Raw genomic sequence first — 21,643 nt, 5'->3', positions numbered from 1 at the left:
ACTCACCCAACCTGCTTGATTGCTACAGCTAGACAGATTAGTAACATCCTTAGTTAAGCTAAGATTTGTTATATATTATCTTTGAAAAAATTAGGTTTTGTAGTATGGATTTATTTTATATATAATAACAAAGTTTAATTTATATTCAGAAACTAGAAATAACTAATGATAAAAGATTTTTAAATAAAATATTAAAACTTTAATTTTAATAATTAAGTCTCTTAAAAAAATTAAACAGAACTTGAATATTTTACTTATTTAAATAAAGTTTTATATAAGTAAAATATCTAGAGAAATATTATTTTAAACTTAAATAAGAAAAATAGTAAACTAGAGAAATCTTCTAAAAATAAAATTAATTAATATTAACATTATAAAATATATCTAATTTCTTATATCAAAGTTACTATTAATTTTAAATATTATAAAATCCTTAAATTTAAATTTATTTTCCTTACTAAAAACTATATAATTTAATATTTAAAAATAATTATTTCTATGAATAGAGTGCTGGTTTATTATTATTATTTTTAGAAAATTATATTCAACTAATATAATATTAAATAGTTTTTAAAATTAGTCTAGAAGCTTTTTAAATCTTAATATAATCAAAATTATTTAATAATATTTTAAATAGTATATAATTTTAAGAAATATTATATATAATAAGAAAACTATAAAATAAATCTAGATTATAATCTAGAATAAAATACTTTAGAAAAATACTTAATACTAGATTAGATAATTTATTTAGTATATTTATAAGGTTATATGTTTAGAAGATAAAAATAAGTATAAGAAAAACTAAACTAATATTAATTTTTATAAGTATATAAAGCTTAAAGACTACTTTCTAAAATATATAAATTAAAAGAACATACTTTTTTAATTTGATTATATAATAACTTTATAGTAGTAAAAATAATTATAATTATTTCTAGTACTTTACTTAATTAAATTAAGTTATTAATTAGTTTATTAGCTAAGTTACTGGATAAGATATTAGCTAATCTTATAAATACTAATTTTTTTATTACTACTATATACTTTTCTAGTAAATATATATATAAAGTAATATTAGAAGAAGATAGATATATTATAGTTTTGAATAGTAAAGATATAGTTAAGTAGATCTATACCTCTGAAGATTAAAGAATCCCACCTCTGTACTACCTACTTTATAAGGTTAACCTATTTTTCCTTTATTTACATTAGGCTTTTGGGGTTAACTTTATATTAGAGTTGTTTTAATAGGGTAGTTATATTAGGCAATACTTTTTTATTAGGGGTTTTAAGGGTTTAAAGAGCAGATATACTAAAAATATACTAAGTATATACTGTAGCAGTTCTGGTGTCTCTGAGGATTCTGCCTCCTGTCTTCAGACCCCCCTGCAGACCGCCTTCAACCTAGAAGAATTACTTGGTTATTTCAAAGAACTTTCCTTTCTTAATCATCTTGTCTTAGTTGAGTATATAGGTGACATCAATATTTCAGAACCATATATAATATACTATATACAATATTTACTAGTAAAGATTTCAAAATGTTCTTGGCAAAAAAGAGGTTAATATAGGCTGAAATAGTAGTTACCTCACCGCCTTCGGGGCAGAATCTGGGCCTACGCCGAGTTATTTTCGTACCACGCCGAGCTACACAGCATTACCGCAAACCGCTACTACTGGCCATCAGCGGTATACCTATAACGATTCTCCGAATGATAATCCTTATCACGTGGAAAGATAGGCTACAACGTCATCTCGCAGTCTGGTTAAGAGTGACTAGCCAATAGTCTTTTGAGTGATTGATTTGCCAACTAACTTATCATCGCAAGAAAGCTTTGTCATCAGCAATCTCCAAAGTTCGACTACAATACAGATATACACGACGCTTAGTTCATTGCAGAGCCTTTACTTCAGTCTAGTCTTTCAGCAACTATAGGCTCCATTAATCAAGTCACTAGATTCTTACTCCATGGAACATTCCTTGGAACCCTTTAGCGCTCAAACACATCTCCACGACCAGAAAACACACATAATTCTCGCGGCCAGCGGCTCAGTCGCTACCATTAAATTGCCCAACATCGCCAGGGCACTTGGCGGCCATAGCAATGTGTCTATTCGCATAGTCATTACCAAATCGGCGGAGCGGTTTCTCGAGGGACAAAGTCCCGAACAACCTTCACTAGAAGCTTTGCGAGCGACCCCTGGCGTTGATGGTATATACAGAGATGAAGATGAGTGGGGATCTCCCTGGGTGCGTGGCGAGCCAATACTGCACATAGAACTCAGAAAGTGGGCGCATTTATTAATCGTTGCTCCCCTATCGGCCAACACGATGGCCAAGATGACTATGGGGATGGCCGACAATCTTCTTCTTTCAGTGATCAGAGCCTGGGATACGACGGGGACCGTGGACGCCAAAATCAAGAATAAGAGGCCGCTTATTTTTGTTGCCCCCGCAATGAACACTGCGATGTGGAACCACCCGATCACTGCTAAACAAATCGAGGTCCTAGAAGAGGAATGGGGTGTGAATAATTCGAGTAAGGATGGCTGGATTTCTGTTCTCCGTCCAATGGAGAAGTCACTTGCCTGCGGCGACACTGGCAACGGTGCCATGCTGGATTGGGAGGCCATAGTCCGTATCGTGGAGCAGTATATCGGTGTCTTAACATAAAGGTTCTAGCGTTACAGTGTGAGTTGGTCAATGAAGCCTTGAAAGTACGGCGATGGCTAATTCTTTTATAGATTCACTTAACAACGCGACTCTGCGGCTTCTTCATAGAAGCCAGTAATACGCGCGACATAATCCAGGAGCAATCCCACAGTGATACCTCCCCCAGTAAAAAGACAGCCATTTTTGAACCACCACCAACAGTTCTGTACATTTTTCAACTGAACTTTCCAGATCATTGCGCCAAGGGAAAGAGCCGCGCTGCCGCAGCTGCCAATAAAGAAAACAGGCCCGCTACCAGCTGCAATACCAGCAGCAGCAAGCAGTGATATTTGAACCCCTGCTAGTGCTGTGAGGACAGCTTTTGTATTATTTTCGTGACGAAGGGCAATTGACTTTATGCCGGCCGCTACATCATCTTTTATGTCCATGTGCGCATATATCATATCGTATAGAACTGTCCAGGCAACACAGCTGAAATAAAGCGCAGCAGCTGCTTCCAAGGCGAGAGTATTATGAAGGAGGTCGACACCCAATGCTGGAAACCCCATGATCGCCCCCCACGAGAATGTGAGACCTAGTACAGCTTGCGGATAGTATGTCACACGCTTGGCGAGGGGATAAGTGGTCACCAAAAGCAAGCTAGGTATACCATACCAGAGGCATTGGGCTGGAAACTGCAACAGGACACCTAGCCCTGCGAGTAACTGAGCGCCGGTAAAGGCGATTGCTTTGCAAGGAGAAATTGCCCCTCTCGCAATTGGTCGGAACTTGGTCCTTGCAACATGCGGATCCAAATTCCTGTCCCATAGATCATTGATCGCACACCCAGCACCTCGCATTATCAAAGCTCCGGTGAGAAAAAGACCAGCAGTTCCAACAACTTGGATTGGACCAGCAGAAGTCATGGATGCGGCAAAAAGGGTGGAATATAGACAAGGGAAGAAAAGGTAGTATGTGCCTGTCGGCTTATCAAGGCGCAGCAACTCGGCGTATGGAATCCATGATCGTGGCAGAGAAGCTATCAAGCCCTTCTCTGGTGGTTTGTAACAGTCGACCAAGCTCGATCTTGCGCGACCTTGCGAAGCGGAAGCGGCCGAAATCCTGAGCCCGCGATGATTATATTCTGATTTTCGGTGGGTTGCCAAAGAGGCACGGGAGGAAACCAACGAGGTTGGCTGGTAAAGAGAGCCGGCTCGTCCATTAAAGCATCGGAGCATTTGAGCCTGAAACCGTAAGGGTAAAGAAGACGATGGCATATTTGCGAATTTCGGGGCACGATAGTACTAAAGATGGCTCTTGTCAGTTGCTTAAGGAATATTTGAGACTAGCAACGATCCATCCCATTCAAGAACGAATGAAGAGATCAAAGAGAAAGCAGAATGGAGGAAAAGCTAGAGCAAGAATGGCTGGTTGCGTCTTCGTCCCTATTGAGTCTATCCCCTGGTCGTGCGGTGATAATCTTGGCGATGATTTCTATCAATCCCAGAAAAAGTCCACTCCGCTCGGTCCGCTCCGTACATCGATCATCCTTCTGGCGCGTGCGATGTAAAGTACAATGTGTTCGTTACCTTCCATACCTTTCAACTTCACCTAACATATTCCCATGCCCAATTTCTCACAAGTAGAAAAACGGGTCCACTCTCACAGTCGAATCCAGATACAAATCAAAACAGAAGATTGACCGCACCGTGCTCTGTTCACATGTGCTGAGGGTCTTCATTTGACTAATTCCTTGCTCGTAACACTGGCACCCCTCATCTTTGCTTTCAAGCATGCGCTAGAAACTTGGGAGAGTATGCAACTTACCTCCTTACACCAACAACACTCTATGTTCAGTCTTCCCCCTTTCCCAGGTACCTGAAAACACGATCTACATATCTATACATCCCAACATTTTCTTAAAATGCCCGCGCAGCGTCCCCGCGCAGCTTTTGAGCCGCTTTCCCCGAACCTAGATCTGGAGGCTTTAGTGGAATCAACACCAAATTTCGAGTACGCTACTAGAATTCACTGCGATGCTATTGATAAAAATGGCTTGGACGATTTCGACAAACTTGTCGCGCTTCAGGTTGTCCGACTAGGAAAACCTCTGGTTATTGAAGGATTCGATAGAAGGCTAGATCATACCCTTTTCTCCGAGAAGTGGCTCAGGGGTCATTATTCCGCGAAAAGTGAGCAAGTATCTTGGTCCAGGAAAGCCTTGCTACTGCTGACAGTTCATTGTCTCATCAAGCTGAATATGCGCGCAATCTGAGTACAAAGACGGACCTACCTCTTACAATCGGACATTATCTTAGAAATATGCCCCTGCTGACCGACCAATGGACTTCGTACAACTACAAAGACCCTGACCGACAGCGCATCTATCTGAAAGATATTGATTGCCCCCCTGAGTGGCATGATGAGTTAAAAAAGGTTATACCGTCGCCGGTATTTTATCTTAACAATGCCCATTCGAATGCCCCGATTGCCAGGGCCGGTGATTTGATGAGCTGCCTTCCTCCAAGTGCGCGTGCAGAGAATTTGATGTGCTACATCGGTCACGAAGGCACCTATACACCTGCCCATCAAGAAATGTGCGGCAGCCTTGGCCAGAACATAATGGTTGAAGCATCGGATGGCTCAACTGAAAACGGCAAGGATACCAAGCCTGGATCTTCCATTTGGTTCATGACTGAAAGCAAGGACCGTCGTGCTGTTTCCGATTACTGGATGTCCACCTTGGGTCATGACATTGACATCGAAGACCATTTTGCACAGATAAACGCCTGGAAAGCGGCACCATTCAAAACGTACGTCGTCGAGCAAAAAGCAGGGGATTTTATTCTCATACCACCTCTAGCAGCACATCAAGTCTGGAATCGTGGAACGAGAACCATGAAAGTTGCTTGGAATCGGACGACCGTGGAATCCCTAGACAAGGCCTTACATGAAGCTCTTCCTCATGCAAGAATGGTTTGCAGAGATGAGCAATATAAGAACAAGTCCATAGTGTTCTTCTCACTAGAATATTATTCAAATGTTCTAAGAAAGGCCCAGAAGCCCGATATCAGCCGCCCAGCTTTCAAGAAGCTGATCAGGGATTTTGAGCAGCTGTTCGGCCTGTACAATGAGGTACTTCTTTCTGAATGCTTTGGAAACAATTCACCCGAACAAGATATTGAGTTCATCCCTTATGATAGCAATATCACATGCTCATACTGCCGTGGGAACATTTTCAACAGGTTTCTCACTTGTCCCAACTGCGTCGCCCCCTCAATTTCAGACGAGGATGATGCGTATGATATTTGCATGGAATGTTACGTGATGGGACGAAGCTGTATCTGTATTTCTGCTCTCAAGTGGGTAGAACAATTCGACTGGAATGAACTTCAAGAGAAGCATGAAGCTTGGAGGCAGCAGCTACTGAAGGTCAAGTCAGATCTCGGGCAGAAATACTTGCCTTTGAATACACAAAGAGAGCGGTTGAACAAGAGGACGCTGGCTGAAATTTGTCAATCAGAGCTAAGTAGACGGCCCTGGGTTGATGTTAGCAAACCAATCGTCCAGTCCGAACCTATGGAAGAGAAGGACAGTGACACGGAGGAGACAACTTCTGCGCGCAAGAAACGAAAAATGTCTCGTGGAGAACCAACAGAGAAAGGTGGTCGCTGCCACATCTGCAAGTATGTTGAGCCATTGTGGAAGCTTGCGTCGTGCGCCCATTGCTCCAAGCATTATTGTTACGGAAGTCTTTATAGGGCTTTCAACGTGCTGCCTCAACAGACGATGGAGGTCCTGGATTGGAAATGCCCAAAATGCAACAAGATCTGCAGTTGTGCTGCTTGTCGCCGAGACCCGACGATGTGTCCTTTCGAGCCCACATGCATGTTACTCGGACATGACACACGAAAAATAGCTGACCCGCGTAGTGTGGAAAGTCTTGTGGACTTTCGGCATTCTAACTTACGTTGGTTGAAGAAGGCTGCGGATGACGAGACCAATCGGATAAAGACGCATCAGTATCCGAATCCTCTCCAGAATCCGGGTCAGCAGAACGACGCAGACGAAGAGAACGGCCACCTGGCACCCGCGCCAAATGTCCAGCTAGAGGAGTCGTCTGCAGTCTCAGCACTTCCGACCAATTATGAAGACATTCCAGTAGATCCTGCATTGGAGAGCTTATTATTATCTGGCGGCGCAACGTCTACTCCCCCCGACATTTGAACGGCCAAGGGCTTATCGGCAGACATGAAGGCTTCCGCGTCTGGGTCTTTCAGACATCCTGGATGCATGTTTCGCTCTAATGTTGGTTATTTCAAGGGGGCGGTCTCCAATCATCTCAAGCTATTTTGTTAATAGAGAAATAGACGAATTTCACGCTCGTGATGCAACAACATGAGGACATCTTCATAGTTTTCCACGGAAATGTGTGCTCTTGGGCTTTTCCTCTCCCCCTTTCGGTCAGAGGCACCCCCCCCAAAAACAACCTCCCGAGAAGTATTGTGGTGTCGGACGGAGATAGGTTTGCGAGTTAAGCTCCTTTGTAACCATATCGAAGGTTCTCAAGGTCCTTAATATCAACAGACAGCATGAACCTGCGCGCAATTGAGACAGTCGCCAACATTGCTATTAGAATAAGTGTCTACCTCCTTTGACTGAATAAGGGAGGGAACTAAAGAGAAGACTAACCTCCAGGGACCAAGGATGTGATCGGCTCCGTTTTGAACCACGATTTCGTCGATGCGGATATAAGGTATAATAGCGCTAGTAGTACGCAGCATGCTGCATTGATGATTAGAAGTAGTTGTTGAGCTTGGAAGAGGCCATTGGAGTTTGTTACGAGTCTCTTGCCCTTGACAACGAGACTCTGATGCGGTAAAGACCTCATGGTGTGGGCTGTTGTCAACAAGGACAGTACACAGGTGAGGGCTAGGCATCGCTCGAAATTGGTGAATGAACTGGAGAGCATTGTGGGTATATAGATGGTAGCCGTCAAGACCGGGATGGCCGTAAAGATGATCTATACCGTTTGACGCCCTGATTTTTAGCAGTGTCCGCCGTCATTCAAGTTGGCATGATTAAGAAGGAGACGCCATTACAATATATTCAGAGTTTCGCCTGTCGTGAAGTGTTTTCAGACCATTGATTACGCGCTCTTGCTCTGCGAATATGTCAGTCGAAGAGACACCGCCAGCAAAAAGCTATTCTTGCCGTCGCCTGGCAGATCGACTCGATTCATACAGACCTTCTTCATCCAGCTCCTCACGAGCATTCTCGTCATTTTCCGAATCATCCGGATAGCGAAATGCGCGCCGAAGCCTCGAAGATGCCATCTTCTGTGAGCTCCAGGAAGATTTGGTCTTAAAAGTATATCTCGACGGGCTGCTTTTCGTGGACTATAGCATAGCGCAAAAAGTGATGGCTCTAGGCTAGGCTCGGGTTCTTATTTATTAAGCAAAATATGTCAACAGCCGGGTGGTGTTCTAATAGAGTAATTGTTGGATCTGGTTTGACTCGTTTGCTACGGGCCGCCGTCTGCACTTTCAAAACTCCGAGGTCGAACGTAACGTCTTTGCTCAGCTGTCTTTCAATCCTCCACGTCTCACTACTATTGCGCCTTTCTGTCAAGAAAATTGAATCGAAGGTACCTATTGCGCCTCGAGAATGTTGTTTTTCGCTGCAAGACGGCGCATTGGCGTCGTACAACTACCTGGTGCTCGTCGCCGAGCTCTCCCTCTTCGTCGCAGCTTAATCCCCGCTCCGCGCTCCAATTCAGGCCCTCTTATGGAGCGTCGAGCAGATCGAGAATTGCCGTCCGTTAACAGCGAGCGCCGCTGGCTGCGTACACTACCGCTCTTCGCGGTCGTCGTGGGCGCGGCCATGCTAGGCATATTCAATTATCAAAAGTCTTCCTCAAGCGTGGTCAGCAGCACATTGTATGCTCTACGGACTTCGCCACGTGCCCGTGAGATTCTGGGGGATGAAATATACTTTGCTCAGAAAATTCCCTGGATTAGTGGTGAAATGAATCAGCTACATGGTCGCATCGACATTTCTTTTTGGGTCAAGGGGACAAAAGGCCAAGGCAAGATGAGGTTTCGGAGTATCAGGCCCAACCGCATGAGTTATGTACGTTGCAAACACCTTCTTCTTGTATCGCAAAGGTCGATTGTGCTAACAAGCAATTGTATCAGTTCCGCACGGAGGAATGGAGCTTGGAAACAAAAGACGGGACGGTGGTTCAACTCCTCGACAGTGATAGCGACCCGTTCCGACAAAACAATTAGAGAATAATGGCAATATCGTGGTGGAGTACATAAATATGTGTATTCCATATCGTGTACGGTGTCTGGGAATCTGTCCTTGTAGATATTGTGAGATCCATGTGCATTGTGCTAGGGCGTTCGGTCATTGGAAGGCATCTGTGCTGTTTTCCTCACCACTCTTTCACCATTTGACATGCAGGTTCATGACGTGACAGGAATGTCATGAATTGCAAGTTCGGACAGGAGCTGAGACGATCTGATCTGACTTAAGGATTTCATTTACACATCAAATACAAACGTCGCTCTATGGAGGAAAAAAGTATGAAGTTATAGCACATTTCATGGGAAAAGAAGAGGGTGAGGGGAAATTGAAGATCGAGTGAAAGGCATGAAGCAGAGGCATTCGAATCGACCACTAGGTCGATTTAGAAGTGGCCGCGACTTCGGGCCACGGCTTCTTGAGAGCATCCTGTATCCTTACGACACAGCCTTTGGGACCACTGATTGAACCTAGAGTGCAAATATACACGTTAATCAGCGTTTGAGCTCCGCAAGAATCCAGTCGACTTCATGTTCGAATGCCAAGGGAAAAGGCTGGTGTGTCACCTACCGTTAACCACGATGATCCCATTCTCCTGGTCCACCTGAAGAATCTTGAGGTTTTGTACCGTATTCTGCTCATTTCCCATATTTCCCGCCATCTTCTTGCCCGGGTAGACACGAGAACCACCGCCCTGACTGGGGCCTGCAGAACCAAGCGAACGGTGCGTCAAACTGACACCGTGACTGCGATCTTGACCCCCAAAACCATGTCTCTTCATCACACCGGCAAAGCCTTTACCCTTTGAATTCGATCGCGCATCAACATACTGGCCCACTTCAAACCAATTGGCATTGACTGCTTGTCCGACAGGCAAAAGACCGGTCTCATCCTTCACCCGAAACTCACAGACATGGCGCTTTGGCGAAACACCATTGGCCGAAAAGTGTCCCAATAGTGACTTTGTCAGGTTAGCAGGCCGCCTCCAGCCAGCACCCATCTGAACGGCGAAGTAACCATGCTTTTGCACTGTCTTGTGCGATATAACCTCGAGTCGATCCAGTTGTAGGACAGTGCAAGCGATACGTTTCCCGGACTCCGCGTCATACAAGCCGGTCATTCCTTTCTTAGTTGCAATTGCGCCAGTGCGTAGCGGAAGGGTATTAGCCTTGCGCTCCAAAGCCGCAGTAGGCGACGATTTCAGGATAGGTAGTCCCGGACCGACATCGAAGCGGGAGGTTTTCGGGGGGTTCAGCGAGCGGATACCGAATGTGCGGATGGGGACCTGACCGTGAACGGTGGGACAGGAGCCCCAAATGGATAGCAAGGGCAGTTGGGCCAGTTGCCCAGAGAGGCGAGGCGACATGATGAAGCTCAACCAGGCAACGTAGCGAGCGGAAGAAGGACGTGTGAGGGTATCGCCAGGCGATGATACTTAGGAGGCTGTGGGTCTTTTTTGCTGCCGAGATTTCTGGAGAGCTTGCGGCGACAACTTTGAAGGCGGTGTGTAGAATTGAGGCCTGAAAAGCCAGGCAAACATGCTGCAGCCTTAGGTACACAGTTGCATTACCTACGGAGTACTCCATACCGTCCGCAAGATCCAATTGACTCCCGGCCTAGCATCGGAGGCCGGATGCACCGGCACGCCGACAGCCGGGATGGGATGCTCGTAGTAAAGAATAAATATTAGTTAAGGTTTCTTATTACCTGCGGCCGAGACGTCATCTATCAGCAACCTTCACCTCGGTGTTTCCAGAGACCTGGCCTGCTGCGTGTACAATCACATCAACCAAAAATGCAGCCCCCTCGGTCTTTCCTGTCAAGTTTGCTCTTCCAGGTTCCCAGCATAGCGAGAGGGACCCTGGCCGCGCCCAAGCCCTTGACCACTCGGACTTCTATTTCCCTCAATCGCGCCTTTGGATCCTCGGCGCCGCGCATGCCCTATCTGCAGCGCCGGTTGATATTCCCTCGATGGAAGAAATTCCAGTGTGGGCGCACCACCATCTCCATCATCCCCCACCCTCAACAACCGGCTACGTTCCGACGGCTCTTCCAGTCGTCCCGCGCAAGACACGCGTCACAGGCTCAACGGCCTGGGACTTCGCTGTCGCAACGGTTGCGCAACCTCTCGAAGGAGTATGGCTGGTCCGCCTTGTGGGTGTATTTGCTCTTGTCGGCCATGGATTTCCCTATCTGTTTCGCTGCTGTTCGCCTTCTGGGTGTAGAGCGAATTGGCCACTATGAGCACGTTATTGTCGAGTATGTCAAGGAAGCAGTAGATGCTGTTTGGCCACGCAAGCAGGGTGCCAATGCAGATTCGGAGCTGAATAAGAGCGTAACCACCCAGAAGGAAACCGAGGAACCTGCGGCAGAGGCACAAGGCAGTGGCGAAAACGCCAGTAAGGATCTCACATCAGTCTCTTCATCTGTCTGTAACTAATTGCCATATCTCTTCTTCTCAGGTCTATGGACCCAACTTGCACTTGCCTACGCGATTCACAAAAGTCTCATCTTCATTCGGGTTCCCTTGACAGCAGCAATCACCCCTAAAGTCGTCAAGGCTTTGCGACAGTGGGGTTATGATATTGTGAAAGGCAGGCCCAAAGGTATGTAAGACTTCGGGACTCCTTGTGCATGTCAGTCGGGCCGGCAAATACTCGAGACCACATCGTTTTTGTTTGCTGCATAGCGTTCGGTCATGCTAGATTTATATGATAGATAACTGTATACTATCTGGTATATCTAATCACCTGGGGCAGTGTATCGCCTACTCAACAGATTGAGCTATTAGACTCCACAGCTGAAACTGATCGCCTACAAAGATTGAACCATAGATGCGTTTGGCAAGCCACTATACGAACTAAGTACAATACATGCAAATCACGACAAATGATACATGATAAGGGCGATGAAGTGTACATGATCATAAGAGGTCTTGTCTGGCAAGAGGTATAGAAAGCAAAGGGCCTCAAATCGAAGATGGCAAGGAGTCAACATTTGTACGATGACACATCAGCTTCGCCCCAGCAAAATCCCATCCTGAAATGTGATAGGCGGGCCCGATGCCAGGTCGCATGGGGCAAGTGGCGAAGAAAGTCGAAGGGTCGAAAATCGGATCACATATCAATCGTATCATTGAATCTTAGAATGCCGTTGGCTTTCATAATACCGTTGACGCCATCTGGCATGCGATATGCCCAATCAACTACCCCCACAGGATCGGTAGCCTGTAAGACGTCCATTCTGTTGGACTGATACGCATCGTCCGAGGTATCTGCCACCAGCACGAGGCCAAGCTCTTTTATTGTCTCTACAAGAGCGGGCACAACGTTCTAAAAGCAGTGAGCTTTAGTTCCAGCGTAAAAGAGACCACTCCAAATTAAGTGATATGACGGCATTGAACAAGGCGAATACATACCAAGAGACTAGAGCGACAGATCAATCCCATGAAGTTGTTGCTCTGCGCTATTCGGGCGGAATCCTTAATGGACATAGACGCTCTTCCGCTGCTATTCACATCCGGAAGTGATCTCATATCACGGGCTAAATCCCGAATCTGGCCAAGGTCGTTGCAGAGCAAGACAGGATCTTGAAATGCGTGTCTAGTTAGTACAATCCTAAAGAGAACTTGACATGTAATATAAGGATCGAGCTTACAATTGGGTTGCTTCCAATTCAGGGCAATGCAGATATTAGGGTTGTAAGAGGTGAAGACCACAGACCGCATGGTATCAGGATTCTGGTCGCGCGCGATTCGAGCATGGTCAAAGACTTCGGTAAGAATAGCATCCGCAAAGGTGTTGACATCCGGCAAGGATGTCATATGAGATGCATGCTCCTCTACCAGTGATGGGCATAGCACGGACAGGTTAACGCTAACACTGAGTGGTAGATGATGAAGAGCATCTCGCAAAGACAGATATGAGGAGGCTAGCTGACGATGGGCTTGTGTCAAATCATTCACAGCAGAATTCCGTAAGAACTGTAGCATTTCCGCATGTTCCGCGCCACGTTCGGCACCCATTGCTCGAAACTGCATGTAGGTAAGGTGACAAATGGGTATCTCAATGCCATGATACTCGATCGCGAATTGAGGGTAAAGGACAGGAATCCGGTCTCTGGTCAACTGCACAAAAAGCTGAACGTGATCTCCTGACAAGCTAGAGCCTGTGACGAGTCCATTATGTTCATGATCCACGGCACTGGTCGCCTTCCAATATGTAGCGAAGTGGGTGATTTCCAGCGGATCGCCGTGGTATGGTTTGATCACTTGGTAGTTAAACCGCAGTTGACCGATGGATCGTAGCCTCGGATCAAATAGTGGCAGCGAGCACGTGCCAGTGCTGGAACTTTCGGCTTTGAAAATAGCGGGAAGAGCTACCGTCTTCGCGATAACCTTAGACCCGAAAGTGGGGAAGATTTCGAAATCGACGGCGAATGTGTCAAGGTTATCAACATGGAACGATATTATCCTCGAGTCTTCCTGTATAGGAAGCATTATGGTACGTGGAATCAAGTCGGAGAGTTTAGAGGAAATGGTCAGGCGTGCAGCAGCATGTCGACCTGCTTGGTCGAACAGGATCGATCCAGTACTCCCTGGATCAAACAGAATTTGGACAAAGACCTTCTTATCCAAGAAGTTGTGGCCATATCGTCTCAGGGGTATAATCGGTGGCGGTAGGGACAGATCAGGAATGCCATCGGCCGTATCCATGTTGTCCACATCTGTGGAGTCATTGACGGCAGAAGCATAATCACAGCCCGGATCCTGCAACTTTAAGCCATTCAAGAATCCGAGCGGCTTTTGCGGGGCCTGTGAAGCTATGCTATGGGACCAGAGCAGAAGCATACATTCCAAATGGCCTTCCCACGCCGCATAGTACATTGCCGCAAGTCCTTTCTCATCCACGGCACCGGCATCAACGCCCAATTCCAGAAGAGTACGTAGGCACCCCACGCAGCCTTCGCTCGCTGCATGGAAGAGAGGCGTCCATTGGTACAGCTTATCTCGTTGGTCCATGTCGGCTCCGTGTTGTTTGAGGAGAAGGAGCAGCTGCGGCGACTGTGAAGCTCGCGCCACCATGTGTTGAGGGTAGAGACCCTCGGCGTCTGGAAGCAGCCTCGCATCCCGTTCTAATAGCATTTGGACTATCGAGATTGATCCGTATTGACAGGCCAGGTTCAGTGGAATATGATCCGATTCAGACGTTGGGTCGATACGGGCGTTGTTGCAAAGAAGCTGTTCTGCGCACGCCAACTGACCTTTAACAATACTGTGAATCAAGGGTGTAAAGTTATCGTGGTCCATCACATCGATCGTATGAGGACCGGCCTTGAGCAGTTCCCGCACCATCTCTACCCTACCATGCATGCAGGCGTAGTGCAGAGGCATTCTGCCGTAAACATCACACCTGGAGATGTCGACTCCTGCGGCTAGGCCGGCCTTGAACACAAATACCCGACCGGAAATGGCTGCTTCATGTAGACAGTTGCGCTCATTGATGTCATCTTCAGCGTTTATGTCAACAAGACCGCTTTCCAGGAGCACTGCGAGCACGTCGTCAGTGAATTCGTTGATAGCGGCGAGAAATGTGCGAGTTGCACGGATTGGAGCATCAGGGGATGATCGCAACTTTGCTGTCCATTCGCGCAATGTCTGGAGATTTCCCGAGGTGGCAGATTGCAGGATTTGCAGATCGAGATCCTCTTCATCCGGCCCGAACGTTTGCGAAACCGCATTCCTGTCCACCGGACGGATTGTATCAAAATGAATATTTTCGCCTTCTGCCCATGCTTCTAACTCCAGCCGTGCTGTTGTTGCTCGATCCGACAGGTCACGCAAAACCTCCCGATTGAAGCATGGCTGTACTTCGACAGCACGGTGAAGATATAGTTCTTTCATGCGAGACTATAAACAGTACACGGTAAGCAAAGCACGATCGTACAAGGCAGATTGCAGGACAGTGTTCTCATAAACAAGAATATGGTATATCAGACCTTAGAAGTTTTATCCCACTATAACCATGCTGTTAGCCACGTCCAGCGCAGACGTATGGGACTCTTAGTTGTGGACAAACCTTCTTCAGAATCTTCGACATTGCCGTCTCGTTGATCTCAACGAATTGCTTTCCAAAAATGACGATACGTCAGATTACATCGTTGTGCTGTCGCAATCCCAGTCCAAAGCTTACTTGTAATTTGTTCAGATCACCATCAAATTGCTGGAAGCCCTCGAACAGCGAAACATAATTTGCGGGTGCTTTGGGATTGGTCACTGCCCGCGACTGAATGACCCTCTTCTTATCGACTAGGGTCTTCAGCCGAAGTGAGAACTATGTCTTTCCATCAGTCTTGCCGTGATTGTTAAACGGAGCTATTGCATAGCACCAACATACCTCAGCTTCTTTCTGCAAATAGAAGGCATTGACCTTTTCAATCTCTCGTTCCTGCAGTGCACAATCAATGAGAATGTCCGCGCAACCAAATCTAGTTCATATCCTTACCAGTCGAAAGAAGAACACCTCTTTGTTCGCCCGAAGGGCAGCTTGCGCCTCAGGAACATCTTGCACTGCACCTGTTATACTCTGGGCTGGAATTGTGGGCGTTGCACTTAGTTGTTTGATGAGCTAACGGAGTTAAATCAGTCAAGAGACTCTCCGGGGCAACAGGTAGAGGAGGGATCGATTATGAGAAGCAAGTGAGGAAGCTCTACTCACTTTCTTTAATGCTTTGTAATTTACGAAGCTTGCAGCATATTCAGGAAGATCGAGTTGTCTGCGCTGGATTTGTTTGCCGAACTTCCTATTTCTCAAATCATCAGCCGTGAGGCGGGGAAAGATGTAGGGAGAAGGAAAGAGGAATATTAGAATTGTAGATGCATACTTACATTTTGAGTGATGCTGCGCAAAGCGCAGAAGGAGCTCAAATCCGCCCGTGACGCACTTCAGTGCCCAATAATGCTAAGTTGAGCGACACGACACAGGCAATATCTGCAAGTTGAGAGATGAGTAAAGCAGAAGGCAAGCACAAAAATGTGAGGTCGCGCCAAGTCCGAATGGCAGCGGCCGATAGTGGCGAGACCAGGGTATCCTCTACCTGAAGCTGGTAACGCGATCGATTGGGGGTGAAAGATGGAAAAGGAGGATAGAGGAAGGCGCGCGGAGGGGGGAGGGGGGTGCTTAAAAGCAGCAAATGGATAATGACGAGAAGCCGAGGAGAGAGGCAATCTCGAAGGCACTTGGTACAAGCGGACGATCGTCTAGTCCCAGTGGATAACAGCTTGCCGGATGACCCTCGCAAAAGCAGCAGCACCAGCAGTACTCCGTGCTAATGTCGTTGCGTACTACCGACTTGGGTGGAACAAGTACGTAAAAAGTAGGAAGGGGCTCTGAAGCTCACGAACTAGGCCGCGTCCACCCGCGCGACGGCGAGGAAAGCCAGAGGAGGGTTGGCAAAAAGGACAGAGGGGAAAGGGAGAAAAGGCAATTGGGAAAGAGAGAGAGAGTGCTGTGGGTGTGGTAAGAGCTGAGGCTTGAAAAGAAGACGGCAGGAGAGAGGGCGAGCAAAGACGCGGATCAAATTGTTGTCGCTCCCTCGATCAGAAGCCGTAATTATAGTCTGGGTAGTATAAGTATCACGGTGCTTAAGTCGAGACAACTAGTAAATCGGTACTTGCGAATGGGAAGATCAGAAGGGACTCGTGCCGGGGGAAGGGGGAGGTACACCGGCCAATGTCAAGTCAACGGTCCAAGTCAAGGGTTGAAGTCAATCCACGATCCATCAATCGATAAGTTCCTTAGGAAATGTGGGGAGCTCTGGGTAGCTGTTCCCGAGCCAATCACCAATCTCAAAGTGCCCACGTTCCCTCGGATTCCCGCCGCGGATGCAGTGTCCATGACCGTCCGATCATGGGTAATACTAAAGTGCAGTAAGCCCCTCCACAGTAGTAGGAAGTGCCGACCTCATTCTAAGTAATAACTACTATGATAGGTAAAAAGTCATTCGCCTGGTTGAGGTTGGCGGACTGTCCAGGCTCGGGCTGCTACGCTTGAATGACGGCGCTTGCGTGATGCGTGCACAAAATTGTTACTCGACCACTCAGGCTCCGACTATATCCTACCGAATATTTCACGGGTCCATCAACCGATCATAACCACCAGTGCACTCAAAATTGAATGGGTAATTAAGGCAATAAAAAGGAAGAAAGAAAAAGAAGAAAGAAAGAAAAGCGAAGCGGAGGGAGAAAAACTAGAAAAGAGGGATCATAGCGGAGGCTCCATGCGCTGCAGTTGGATGCTCTGGCCAGATCATCCCTGTTACCTAGTATATGAATAAGTAGAAAGGGATTGCATTTGGTGTCATATAGTACCAATGATGCGTTGATATATTTAGGTTAAGGCTATAAACCACACCGGAGGTATAGACACATCTTTCTACCGCATTCTAAGGCACGATTCGAGACGTAGGTTGACAGAAAAGAAAGGGGAAGAATGATCCGATGGCCGACCTTACTTTCTTCCACAAGACGAGATCCACAAGCTTATCGCATCTACTTTGAATGTACAATCGAGACGCATACATCGCAGCTTCAATTAGACCATAAAAAAATCCAGACCCCATTAAGCAAAATTGACCTGAACAGAACGAGAGGAAATACTGAGAAAGAGCAATATATGAAACACAGAAACACAGCGGCCCTTCTCAGACCAAATGCAGAAAGGGAAGAAGGATAACGAATAGTCATAAATATACAAATTGCAAGAGGCAACTGCGAAGTAATTTTCAGACATCACATCGACAAGGGGAATCAATTGAGCACCGCAAAGACAGCGAGAGTGGGCCAAAATGAGAATTTGAATAGGGTTAGAACAATAAACGAGTGTAAGAATAGGAATAAAAGAATGAAAGCCAGATTTCACCAACAAGAAACCTGTTCGAGGTCACAAAGAAATCCTAATCGCGGAACACGACGCAATCTCACGTCGTGGATGATAATGGCGTTTCGAAGTGGAAAGTGTTCAATCAAAAAGAAGTGAAGGCGATATATGCTTGACTCCTGAGTTCCGTACATTCTTGGCAAAGAGCTTGCCGCAGCTCGCTTGGCATGGTTGCATGCCATGAAAAATGAAAATTGAGATTTTAACTGCGTGCGCACTCGGATGGGGCGGACGAGCACCATACCTGGACCTAGAAGTTCTGGGCGATACCTGCATTTCCTTGCCTCGGAAACACGGCCGGATTCTCGATACGGGTGTTGCGCCGTGCCTGAACGTCCCGGATGACAGGGGGGGCACCGCCGTATGGACCATCACCGTAAGCCCCATACTGCGGCTGCATATCACTATAGTATGGGTTATCGTCGTAATAGGCGCCGGTCGGATGCGTAGCGGACATATGGCTTTCCTCCGAGGCCTCTGATCGGTTGGCTGCAGAATATGCAGATGAGGCATTTGAGGGACCACGATGAATATCGGCATTCCGATTGTTCGTTGCTGCCGCTGGAGCAGCACCAAGAACGCCGATTGGCTCAGTTTCCCCTAGGGTCCCTTGACCCTCGGAGTACTGGATAGTCCCGTCACTTGGCGTAGCGGTGTGGTGATATCCAGGCGCGCTCCCAGCCTCAGACATGGCTAGCCCCACCCCAGCACTGCTTGAAAGATTAGTGGACGCTTTACGGCCTGCCGATGTGGTACCCCATCCCCGATACCCGGAGGTATCATCTTTAGGCTCAAAGGCACTTCCGCCCATTATAGGCGGAAGAGATGGATCATTATTCGGGTTGAAACCATATTCCTCTACCTCTTTTCGTCGCTCCTCCTCTGCAGCCTTCTTTGCTTTCCATTTCCTCCAGAAATAGAGGGCTGCAAGTACAATCAAAGCCACAGAAGCGACCGGCACAACCACTGCAACTGCTATTGTACCGGCTGCTGAAAGTCCAGAAGAGCCATCCCCACCCGAACTCCCGGATGTTCCTGTAGCTGATGAATTATTTCCAGTGGCAGAAACGCCATCCGCCGCTGTTCCTACAGTGGCTGTCGGGATCGATGTATCCGTCGAAGTTATCGTGAGAGTTTCTACTCCCGTGGAACCATTGGTTGGTGTTTGTGTTATAATAGTTGTGACGACATCGACAGTACGGCTAGTTTCTGATGCGGAAGTGGTGGTTGGGACAGGATCTGTTGTTTTTGTGGTTGTTGATGATGACGATGTTGTTGTTGATCTCGTCGACGTCGTGCGCGACGTTGTGCTCGTCGTCGTGGGTTCTGCAGGTGGATCCGTGGAAGACGAAGAAGAAGAAGAAGAAGAAGAGGAAGAAGAAGAAGAAGATGTTGATGTGGAAGATGATGTTGAAGGTTCAGTAGTCGTTGGTACTTGGGTTACCGGTGGTTCCGATGTGGTTGACGTTGGGATCGAAGCTTGTGTCGGCGTTTCCGATTGTGTATCGGCCGATGTTGCGGCATCGGTAGTATTCACGAGTGTTGCAGCTGCAACCGCAGCGGCTATTACCGTACGTTTAGTGAACTTGTTCTAGTTCAAATGAAGGTAGAGATAACAGCGAACAGTGGTAAACAGTATTTGTCAAGGAATGCGATGGGTGATTTCATACCGGAGGACGACATGTTCCAGTCAGCTTCACTCGAATGTATCTCTAATGCGGAGAGAACGGGGAGGTATGCGAAGCAGAGAATTGGCCAAAATAAAAAACAACTTTTTTTTAGGCAAGAAAAAAAGGGAAGACGACCTCAGAAGCGTCGGTAAGCCAGGCGATGACGACAGAGCGGGCGCCTTCACCTGGAGCGAGGAGATGCGGTCGGAGAATTATCGAGGGTAGCCGTTCGAAACCGAATTGGAACGAAGCGGAACTCGCATGAAGGGTTGAATAGTGAAAGGAGGGATTTCGAGATAAATGGTAAAAGGGTGATGGGGAGCAACCGAGGGGAAAAGAATGGATAAGGCAAGTCGGTATTGCAAAGGACGTGCGCCCGATGAAGTTAAGAAAAATGGTCGGCTGATATGAGAAGATACCAGCGCGTGAGTTGAAGAAGTTGGCGAAAGACGACCTAGGTGATGGTCAGGGGAAGGAAGAGCCTGGGTCAAGTAGACTACGTAAGGTAGAAAGGCCCACCACGGTGCTAACCAAAGACGGCCGGGGGAAACGGGAGAGACAGGAACAGAGAGTGGGAGTGACTGGGGAGTGACTGGGAATGAAAAAAAGAGCGATAGCTAACATTCAACCAGGCGACGGATGAGGAAACTGAAATAGCCACCTCAATGGCAACTTACTGATATTAGACTGGGTGCCATGAGAAAGTTGAAAGAGGTCTCATCTTAGACCAGGGTTCATCGCCACCAACATAAGACAATTTGGAGGAGACAACCGACGACTAACGAGTGACGAGTGATGAGAGAAGAGATAGTGAGACGCGCAAAAGAGCGACGGAGAGTATGGGCGAGTGAGCGAGAGAGAGTGTGTGTGTGGAAGGAAGCGGGGAGTCTGGAGTCCTGCAACCGGCTTCATTGGCATTCAGGAGAGATCAGAACTCGGAAGATCACAGCACCATGGAAAGACCCAGTTACGGAGGAACCTCAGGGCAGGAACGGGTGAAGAGATCTGGATTCGGTACCAGAATAATAACCACAGAACTACTTTCAGTGAGGTACGATTAACACTATTTCGTCCGGTACTAGTTCCGTATTGTTTATTATTTCAGCCACATTCTTTGTTCTGTATTGTGGAGGAGACCATCAAGACCAACAAGATCATCAGCATCCCATGATTAACTGCTTTACTTGTTAAGAAAGAAGTACTTCCTCCTTGGCCAGTCATAATGACATATTTGATTTTTCTTGAACCATCACTACCGCGATATATCAAAAGATACGAAGATCAAAAGACCACGTGACGACGAGGCGATAATATTTTGGAGATTGACTCTTTTACTCATCAGGTATGTAAAAACACGTACAGAATACACACGGAATCTGTTTGACAGGGAAACCGATATATTTAGCAACGTTGATGTCAATTAATCCAAATTGATCCACCTCGCAATCAGACATGGTCTTTCGATCATGCATGCAGACAGCAGATTTTGATCGAAGTTGTTGCAGGATGATTTTGCGCATCGGCAATAACTTGACTGATTAGAGGAGAATGTTAATTGGCCCTTCGTTGAATGCCGAACGTCCGCCACCGTCCATCCCATGATCGCCCTCTACCACTCTCAATGTGACTGTACTCATGCCCTAAACATCTTCACGACATAATTCTGTACGGTGGTCGATACCTTCCCCCCACTGGGATCCATGAGTAGGAAAATATTGTAGAACTCCTTTATAGCGATCCTCGATTAGACGATTTTCCGGTTTATATGATATATTTCAATCAGGCTTGACACGCAGCCATACAAAAATCGTTAAATCTCGATATCACGATAATCGGTATTGAAATCACAGCTCCCAAACAAAAATAGTCAAAAGGGATGACATAATTACCAAACTAGGAAGTTATGGAGTTAGAGATTACCTGATCACTAAATATATATATATCCTGGCCGTTTTGGGCCAGAAAAGGCAAGGTCATGTGATATCACGTGGCCTGTTCCACCAAAATGGTACAGCAGTTATGCGTCATAAAGGTGTAAAGTGGTGTTACAGATCCCATCGTTATAAAGGGCT

General features: G+C 46.7%; 9 protein-coding genes across 9 annotated transcripts; 4 read left to right on the top strand and 5 right to left on the bottom strand.

The window, feature by feature from the left end:
• Window positions 1-1,824: 1,824 nt before the first annotated feature.
• BO97DRAFT_383165 (putative flavoprotein) lies at window positions 1,825-3,175 on the top strand. Its single transcript, XM_025693343.1, has 2 exons — window positions 1,825-2,695; window positions 2,749-3,175. The coding sequence occupies exon 1, from the start codon at window positions 1,973-1,975 to the stop codon at window positions 2,675-2,677; it is 705 nt and encodes a 234-aa protein (XP_025555711.1). The 5' UTR covers window positions 1,825-1,972; the 3' UTR covers window positions 2,678-2,695; window positions 2,749-3,175.
• Window positions 2,755-3,894, bottom strand: BO97DRAFT_336578 (putative para-hydroxybenzoate-polyprenyltransferase Coq2; the record flags this gene model as incomplete). Its single annotated transcript, XM_025691463.1, has 1 exon — window positions 2,755-3,894. One exon carries the CDS (start codon window positions 3,892-3,894, stop codon window positions 2,755-2,757), a length of 1,140 nt encoding a protein of 379 aa, XP_025555710.1.
• A 387-nt stretch (window positions 3,895-4,281) lies between these two features.
• Window positions 4,282-6,883, top strand: BO97DRAFT_467861 (putative JmjC domain protein; the record flags this gene model as incomplete). Its single annotated transcript, XM_025699685.1, has 2 exons — window positions 4,282-4,848; window positions 4,911-6,883. Exons 1-2 carry the CDS (start codon window positions 4,581-4,583, stop codon window positions 6,881-6,883), a joined length of 2,241 nt encoding a protein of 746 aa, XP_025555709.1. The 5' UTR covers window positions 4,282-4,580.
• A 67-nt stretch (window positions 6,884-6,950) lies between these two features.
• On the bottom strand, window positions 6,951-8,128 carry BO97DRAFT_402944 (uncharacterized protein). Its single transcript, XM_025694627.1, has 4 exons — window positions 7,905-8,128; window positions 7,759-7,820; window positions 7,349-7,679; window positions 6,951-7,285 (listed from the first exon to the last, which is right to left on the bottom strand). Exons 1-4 carry the CDS (start codon window positions 7,990-7,992, stop codon window positions 7,191-7,193), a joined length of 576 nt encoding a protein of 191 aa, XP_025555708.1. The 5' UTR covers window positions 7,993-8,128; the 3' UTR covers window positions 6,951-7,190.
• Window positions 8,129-8,323: 195 nt separating this feature from the next.
• BO97DRAFT_431411 (cytochrome c oxidase assembly factor 1 family protein) lies at window positions 8,324-8,946 on the top strand (the record flags this gene model as incomplete). Its single annotated transcript, XM_025697490.1, has 2 exons — window positions 8,324-8,788; window positions 8,854-8,946. 2 exons carry the CDS (start codon window positions 8,324-8,326, stop codon window positions 8,944-8,946), a joined length of 558 nt encoding a protein of 185 aa, XP_025555707.1.
• Window positions 8,947-8,952: 6 nt separating this feature from the next.
• BO97DRAFT_402943 (mitochondrial 54S ribosomal protein uL3m) lies at window positions 8,953-10,413 on the bottom strand. The gene is made up of 2 exons (XM_025694626.1): window positions 9,536-10,413; window positions 8,953-9,435 (listed from the first exon to the last, which is right to left on the bottom strand). Exons 1-2 carry the CDS (start codon window positions 10,329-10,331, stop codon window positions 9,341-9,343), a joined length of 891 nt encoding a protein of 296 aa, XP_025555706.1. The 5' UTR covers window positions 10,332-10,413; the 3' UTR covers window positions 8,953-9,340.
• A 272-nt stretch (window positions 10,414-10,685) lies between these two features.
• On the top strand, window positions 10,686-11,923 carry BO97DRAFT_402942 (uncharacterized protein). Its single transcript, XM_025694625.1, has 2 exons — window positions 10,686-11,364; window positions 11,428-11,923. Exons 1-2 carry the CDS (start codon window positions 10,761-10,763, stop codon window positions 11,577-11,579), a joined length of 756 nt encoding a protein of 251 aa, XP_025555705.1. The 5' UTR covers window positions 10,686-10,760; the 3' UTR covers window positions 11,580-11,923.
• Window positions 11,924-11,986: 63 nt separating this feature from the next.
• phoC (putative cyclin dependent kinase inhibitor Pho81) lies at window positions 11,987-16,218 on the bottom strand. The gene is made up of 10 exons (XM_025690083.1): window positions 15,852-16,218; window positions 15,682-15,766; window positions 15,469-15,591; window positions 15,361-15,411; window positions 15,157-15,297; window positions 15,043-15,090; window positions 14,963-14,980; window positions 12,623-14,873; window positions 12,384-12,553; window positions 11,987-12,297 (listed from the first exon to the last, which is right to left on the bottom strand). Coding segments are annotated over exons 1-10 (3,105 nt in total). The 5' UTR covers window positions 15,854-16,218; the 3' UTR covers window positions 11,987-12,081.
• Window positions 16,219-18,151: 1,933 nt separating this feature from the next.
• Window positions 18,152-19,584, bottom strand: BO97DRAFT_431407 (uncharacterized protein; the record flags this gene model as incomplete). The annotated part of the gene is made up of 3 exons (XM_025697489.1): window positions 18,152-18,888; window positions 18,919-19,380; window positions 19,572-19,584. The coding sequence occupies 3 exons, from the start codon at window positions 19,582-19,584 to the stop codon at window positions 18,152-18,154; spliced, it is 1,212 nt and encodes a 403-aa protein (XP_025555703.1).
• Between the last annotated feature and the right edge of the window lie 2,059 nt (window positions 19,585-21,643).

This window comes from Aspergillus homomorphus (genome assembly GCF_003184865.1).
Source record: "Aspergillus homomorphus CBS 101889 unplaced genomic scaffold BO97scaffold_3, whole genome shotgun sequence".
Lineage (NCBI taxonomy): Eukaryota > Fungi > Ascomycota > Eurotiomycetes > Eurotiales > Aspergillaceae > Aspergillus > Aspergillus homomorphus.
The sequence above is the reverse complement of the archived record's forward strand: the minus strand, read 5'-3'. Positions and strand labels throughout refer to the sequence as shown.